Source organism: Oncorhynchus masou, chromosome 2, assembly GCF_036934945.1.
Source record: "Oncorhynchus masou masou isolate Uvic2021 chromosome 2, UVic_Omas_1.1, whole genome shotgun sequence".
Classification (NCBI taxonomy): Eukaryota; Metazoa; Chordata; class Actinopteri; order Salmoniformes; family Salmonidae; genus Oncorhynchus; species Oncorhynchus masou.
This window is the reverse complement of record NC_088213.1, coordinates 7,126,872-7,134,815: the sequence shown is the minus strand read 5'-3', so window position 1 is coordinate 7,134,815 and position 7,944 is coordinate 7,126,872. Positions and strand designations below refer to the sequence as shown.

The window sequence follows — 7,944 nt, the reverse complement described above, 5'->3', positions numbered from 1 at the left end:
ATGGAGATAGAGAGGAACATAGACAGAGGAAGCCATTGGTGTGGCACATCATATCTCCCTTAGCAAGAACAAGACGCATTTTTTCAATAACAAACAAATAACAAACAATTACATTTTATTTATTCCCTCCCCCCGATGGCCTAATCTATAACCTGACCCATCACTTTATACATTACTGCCCCCCCCAGTGGCCTAACCTATAACCTGACCCATCACTTTATACATGACTGCCCCCCAGTGGCCTAACCTATAACCTGACCCATCACTTTATACATTACTGCCCCCAGAGGCCTAACCTATAACCTGACCCATCACTTTATACATTACTGCCCCCCCCCAGTGGACTAACCTAAAACCTGACCTATCACTTTATACAATACAGCCCCCCAATGGCCTAACCTATAACCTGACCCATCACTTTATACATTACTGGCCCACAGTGGCCTAACCTACAACCTGACCCATCACTTTATACAGTACTGCCCCCCAGTGGCCTAACCTATAACCTGACCCATCACTTTATACATTACTGCCCCCCAGTGGCCTAACCTATAACCTGACCTATCACTTTATACATTACTGCCCCCCAATGGCCTAACCTATAACCTGACCCATTACTTTATACATCACTGCCCCCCAGTGGCCTAACCTATAACCTGACCCATCACTTTATACATTACTGGCCCCCAGTGGCCTAACCTATAACCTGACCCATCACTTTATACATTACTGCCCCCCAGTGTCCTAACCTATAACCTGACCCATCACTTTATACATTACTGCCCCCCAGAGGCCTAACCTATAACCTGACCCATCACTTTATACATTAATGCCCCCCAGTGGCCTAACCTATAACCTGACCCATCACTTTATACATTACTGCCCCCCCAGTGGCCTAACTAACCTATAACCTGACCTATCACTTTATACATTACTGCCCCCCCCAGTGGCCTAACCTATAACCTGACCTATCACTTTATACATTACTGCCCCCCAATGGCCTAACCTATAACCTGACCAATTACTTTATACATCACTGCCCCCCAGTGGTCTAACCTATAACCTGACCCATCACTTTATACATTACTGGCCCCCAGTGGCCTAACCTATAACCTGACCCATCACTTTATACATTACTGTCCCCCCCAGTGGCCTAACCTATAACCTGACCCATCACTTTATACATTACTGCCCCCCAGTGGCCTAACCTATAACCTGACCCATCACTTTATACATTACTGGCCCACAGTGGTCTAACCTATAACCTGACCCATCACTTTATACATTACTGCCCCCCCCCAGTGGACTAACCTATAACCTGACCCATCACTTTATACATTACTGTCCCCCCCCAGTGGCCTAACCTATAACCTGACCCATCACTTTATACATTACTGTCCCCCCCAGTGGCCTAACCTATAACCTGACCCATCACTTTATACATTACTGGCCCACAGTGGTCTAACCTATAACCTGACCCATCACTTTATACATTACTGCCCCCCCCCAGTGGCCTAACCTATAACCTGACCCATCACTTTATACATTACTGTCCCCCCCCAGTGGCCTAACCTATAACCTGACCCATCACTTTATACATGACTGCCCCCCAGAGGCCTAACCTATAACCTGACCCATCACTTTATACATTACTGCCCCGCCCCCAGTGGTCTAACCTATAACCTGACCCATCACTTTATACATTACTGCCCCCCAGTGGCCTAACCTATAACCTGACCCATCACTTTATACATTACTGCCCCCCCCCAGTGGCCTAACCTATAACCTGACCAATTACTTTATACATCACTGCCCCCCAGTGGTCTAACCTATAACCTGACCCATCACTTTATACATTACTGGCCCCCAGTGGCCTAACCTATAACCTGACCCATCACTTTATACATTAATGCCCCCCAGTGGCCTAACCTTTAACCTGACCCATCACTTTATACATTACTGCCCCCCCAGTGGCCTAACTAACCTATAACCTGACCCATCACTTTATACATTACTGCCCCCCCCAGTGGCCTAACTAACCTATAACCTGACCCATCACTTTATACATTACTGCCCCCCCCAGTGGCCTAACCTATAACCTGACCTATCACTTTATACATTACTGCCCCCCAATGGCCTAACCTATAACCTGACCAATTACTTTATACATCACTGCCCCCCAGTGGTCTAACCTATAACCTGACCCATCACTTTATACATTACTGGCCCCCAGTGGCCTAACCTATAACCTGACCCATCACTTTATACATTACTGTACCCCCCCCAGTGGCCTAACCTATAACCTGACCCATCACTTTATACATTACTGCCCCCCAGAGGCCTAACCTATAACCTGACCCATCACTTTATACATTACTGCCCCCCAGTGGCCTAACCTATAACCTATAATTGGGGGGGGAGAAGGGGTAAATTACAACAACTAATTAATAAACTTGCAAAGAGGAGGACTATACGTACCAAACTTTAAGTTAAGTTCTGGAATTGTTAGGTTAGATTACTCGTTGGTTATTACTGCATTGTCGGAACTAGAAGCACAAGCATTTCGCTACACTCGCATTAACATCTGCTAACGATGTGTATGTGACCAATAACATCTGCTAACGATGTGTATGTGACCAATAACATCTGCTAACGATGTGTATGTGACCAATAACATCTGCTAACCATGTGTATGTGACCAATAACATCTGTTAACCATGTGTATGTGACCAATAACATCTGCTAACGATGTGTATGTGACCAATAACATCTGCTAACGATGTGTATGTGTCCAATAACATCTGCTAACGATGTGTATGTGACCATTAACATCTGCTAACCATGTGACCAATAACATCTGCTAACCATGTGACCATTAACATCTGCTAACCATGTGACCAATAACATCTGCTAACCATGTGTATGTGACCAATAACATCTGCTAACCATGTGTAAGTGACCATTAACATCTGCTAACCATGTGTATGTGACCAATAACATCTGCTAATGATGTGTATGTGACCAATAACATCTGCTAACCATGTGTATGTGACCATTAACATCTGCTAACCATGTGTATGTGACCATTAACATCTGCTAACCATGTGTTTGTGACCAATGACATCTGTTAACCATGTGTATGTGACCATTAATATCTGCTAACCATGTGTATGTGACCATTAACATCTGCTAACCATGTGTATGTGACCATTAACATCTGCTAACCATGTGTATGTGACCATTAACATCTGCTAACCATGTGTATGTGACCAATAACATCTGCTAACCATGTGTATGTCACCATTAACATCTGCTAACGATGTGTATGTGACCATTAACATCTGCTAACCATGTGACCAATAACATCTGCTAACCATGTGACCAATAACATCTGCTAACCATGTGACCAATAACATCTGCTAACCATGTGTATGTGACCAATAACATCTGCTAACCATGTGTATGTGACCAATAACATCTGCTAACCATGTGTATGTGACCAATAACATCTGCTAATGATGTGTATGTGACCAATAACATCTGCTAACCATGTGTATGTGACCATTAACATCTGCTAACCATGTGTTTGTGACCAATGACATCTGTTAACCATGTGTATGTGACCATTAATATCTGCTAACCACGTGTATGTGACCATTAACATCTGCTAACCATGTGTATGTGACCATTAACATCTGCTAACCATGTGTATGTGACCATTAACATCTGCTAACCATGTGTATGTGACCAATAACATCTGCTAACCATGTGTATGTCACCATTAACATCTGCTAACGATGTGTATGTGACCATTAACATCTGCTAACCATGTGACCATTAACATCTGCTAACCATGTGTATGTGACCATTAACATCTGCTAACCATGTGACCATTAACATCTGCTAACCATGTGTATGTGACCATTAACATCTGCTAACCATGTGTATGTGACCATTAACATCTGCTAACCATGTGTATGTGACCAATAACATCTGCTTACCAGATGACCAATAACATCTGCTAACCATGTGTATGTGACCATTACATCTGCTAACGATGTGTATATGACCATTAACATCTGCTAATAATGTGTATGTGACAAATACATTTTATTTGATGTCTTGAGATGTTGCTTCAATATATCCATCTATTTTGTGAAGTGCACCAGTCCCTCCATGCTGCCACATGATGGTGTTCTTCAGCTTGCAAGCCTCATGGACCGTAATGCTTTGAGAACTTTCCAAGCTCTGAAAGACCCATTAACAGCCTCAAAGACATATATACATTACCAGGCTCAAAGACACATATACATTACCAGGCTCAAAGACACATATACATTACCAGGCTCAAAGACACATATACATTACCAGCCTCAAAGACACATATACATTACCAGGCTCAAAGACATGTATACATTACCAGGCTCAAAGACACATACATTACCAGCCTCAAAGACACATATACATTACCAGGCTCAAAGACACATATACATTACCAGGCTCAAAGACATATATACATTACCAGGCTCAAATACACATATACATTACCAGGCTCAAAGACATATATACATTACCAGGCTCAGAGACACATACATTACCAGGCTCAGAGACAAATATACATTACCAGGCTCAAAGACACATGTACATTACCAGGCTCAGAGACACATATACATTACCAGGCTCAAATACATATATACATTACCAGGCTCAAAGACACATATACATTACCAGGCTCAAATACATATATACATTACCAGGCTCAAAAACACATATACATTACCAGGTTCAAAGACACATATACATTACCAGGCTCAGAGACATATATACATTACCAGGCTCAAATACATATATACATTACCAGGCTCAAAGACACATATACATTACCAGGTTCAAAGACATATATACATTACCAGGCTCAAAGACATATATACATTACCAGGCTCAAAGACACATATACATTACCAGGTTCAAAGACACATATACATTACCAGGCTCAGAGACACCTATACATTACCAGGCTCAAAGACACATATACATTACCAGGCTCAAAGACACATGTACATTACCAGGCTCAGAGACACATATACATTACCAGGCTCAAAGACACATACATTACCAGGCTCAGAGACACATATACATTACCAGGCTCAAAGACACATGTACATTACCAGGCTCAGAGACACATATACATTACCAGGCTCAGAGACACATATACATTACCAGGCTCAGAGACACATATACATTACCAGGCTCAAAGACATATATACATTACCAGGTTCAAAGACACATGTACATTACCAGGCTCAGAGACACATATACATTACCAGGCTCAGAGACATATATACATTACCAGCCTCAAAGACACATGTACATTACCAGGCTCAGAGACATATATACATTACCAGCCTCAAAGACACATGTACATTACCATTAATCTGTTTTTCTGTATTTACATCTCAGGTCAGCTGGCCTCTGGAGTCCCTTGGGAAATGCAACTACCGAACCATTCTATGATGGGATTTATAAATACATTTCCTGGGCTCCTGAAAGGACTGATCTATCGTTATAAATATAAACAACTCTTGGAATGCTCATATTCTGAGCTCGCCATTAAAAAAGTATGGTCCACAGATCTAAATGAATCTGAACAACCTTTTACCTGGAACAGAATATGCAAAAATATGACTTTGACATCATGTAATCCGAACTATCAATTTATCTTAAGTTTGTTCACAGGAAACATTTTAAGATGAAATTGGCCCCAACTGTTCACTGTTCACTGAAACATACTGAAATTCCCATAGAAGAACGATGTGTCTTAATGTTCTCTGAACTATTTGAGAACATTCCCAATGTCAAACCAGTTGAAGAACGTTCCTAGAACATTACTGAAATGAAATGTAACTGTTTCTACTTTTAGGAAACGTTCTGTTAAAGTAATGAAATACCAAGAAATAAAGTTATTTTTTTCTCAAGTTCCTTAAATGTGCTGCTTCAGTTTACCCTGTTGTGGTGGTTGTTGTGATTGTAGGGTTATTCTGGCCGTACTCTACATTATCCCAGCAGACATCAACACCCTGATCAACTACTTCAGTTTCGCCCAGTGGGCTATCTACGGACTCACAGCTCTCGCTCTCATCGTCATGCACTTCACCAGGAAGGAACTCAAGAGGCCCGTCAAGGTAAGACTAGATTCACATTGCCATACATCCAAGTCCTGTTCATCTCTTGGCTATTGGAAGAACATAGTTACAACTATCATGTTGAGCTCGTGGATGGTCAGTCCTTACATCCATAGCTCTGTCGATACATTTTAGTGTGGTTCCATTTCTCCAGTCACATCCCTCAGCTGGTTACCACAACAAATGGGGTGGTAACCTGTTTTTAGAGCAATACTGTCCCAGATCCCTCCTGTGAGACTGACAGGTGGTTATGTCCTGGTTGTCCCCCAACAGTGTCCCATGCCCATAGCTGTGCTGGTGGTGATCGTGTCCTGCTACCTGGTCCTAGCACCGATCATAGACAAGCCAGAGCTGGAGTATCTGTACTGTACCATCTTCATCCTCAGCGGTCTGCTGCTCTACTTCCCCTTCGTTCATCGCAGGTTCAGCTGGACACACAGGGTCATGAGTGAGTAACTATCCACTGCTCAGAGTTGCTGACACTCCAGTGTTGAGAGAGAGCCTTTATTCAAAAATGGCCGCCTATTCCCTGTGCAGTGCACTAGAAGACAACACTGGCTTGTGTCCCAAAATGGCCGCCTATTCCCTTTGTAGTGCACGAGAAGACAACACTGGCTTGTGTCCCTAAATTGGCCCCTTATTCCCTGTGTAGTGCACTACCCTATGGGCCCTGGTGAAAGGTAGTGCACTATAATATAGGGGATAGGGTGCCATTTGGGAAGCAGACACTATTATCTTCTGCAACTTGGGTCTTTATGTATCAAAATGTTTTATTCCTCAGTGAGCCTTAGTGGAGTTCTTCCCTTTACATAACTACAGTCATTGTGGAGTTCAACTCAGAAGGTCACAGAGCCTATAGATCATGCTGTGATTGGGCTGATGTCACCTTTATCAACCTTTTATTAAAGTTTATTTATTTATTATTCACCTTTTAATTAGCCTGATTGGTCCAATCTGACCTTTAACCTCTCACCTCCCCTGCAGGGCCAATCACCATGCATCTCCAGCTGCTGATGGAGGTCGTTCCTCCTGAGAAAAACGAATAGAGGAAGATAATAAACAGCCTAAACTGACTGATGTGGACAAATGTATTTGTGCATCCCAAATGGTACCCTTTTCCCTATGTGGTGCACTACCCCATAGGCCCTAGTCAAAAGTAGTGCACTACTTAGGGAATAGGGTGCCATTTGAGACACAGACTTAGAAATTAAGGTTCTGTACTGTGTCATAATGAAGGTAATGTCCTGTCTCATAATGAATGTTCTGTACTGTGTCATAATGAAGTTAATGTCCTGTCTCATAATGAACGTTCTGTACTGTGTCATAATGAACGTTCTGTACTGTCTCATAATGAACGTACTGTCCTGTCTCATAATGAACGTTCTGTCCTTTCTCATAATGAACGTTCTGTACTGTGTCATAATGAACGTTCTGTACTGTGTCATAATGAACGTTCTGTACTGTCTCATAATGAATGTTCTGTCCTGTCTCATAATGAAGGTACTGTCCTGTCTCATAATGAACGTTCTGTCCTTTCTCTTAATGAACGTTCTGTACTGTCTCATAATGAATGTTCTGTACTGTGTCATAATGAACGTTCTGTACTGTGTCATAATGAATGTTCTCTCCTTTCTCATAATGAACGTTCTGTACTGTGTCATAATGAATGTTCTGTCCTTTCTCATAATGAACGTTCTGTACTGTGTCATAATGAATGTTATGTCCTTTCTCATAATGAACGTTCTGTACTGTGTCATAATGA

The 7,944-nt window shown here is 42.1% G+C and overlaps 1 protein-coding gene across 1 annotated transcript; it reads left to right on the top strand.

The window, feature by feature from the left end:
- On the top strand, positions 1–7,412 carry LOC135552353 (b(0,+)-type amino acid transporter 1-like). The gene is made up of 4 exons (XM_064983924.1): positions 1–38; positions 6,032–6,182; positions 6,456–6,630; positions 7,167–7,412. Exons 1-4 carry the CDS (start codon positions 1–3, stop codon positions 7,226–7,228), a joined length of 426 nt encoding a protein of 141 aa, XP_064839996.1. The 3' UTR covers positions 7,229–7,412.
- The last annotated feature ends 532 nt before the right edge of the window (positions 7,413–7,944 follow it).

What these genes read in the sequence shown, in the direction of transcription:
- LOC135552353 (XM_064983924.1), top strand. Translation starts at nt 1, where the DNA reads ATGGAGATAGAGAGGAACATAGACAGAGGAAGCCATTG. An exon ending in AACTCAAGAGGCCCGTCAAG is followed by an intron (nt 6,183 to 6,455) that starts GTAAGACTAGAT and finishes GTCCCCCAACAG; the next exon opens with TGTCCCATGCCCATAGCTGT. An exon ending in CTGGACACACAGGGTCATGA is followed by an intron (nt 6,631 to 7,166) that starts GTGAGTAACTAT and finishes CCTCCCCTGCAG; the next exon opens with GGCCAATCACCATGCATCTC.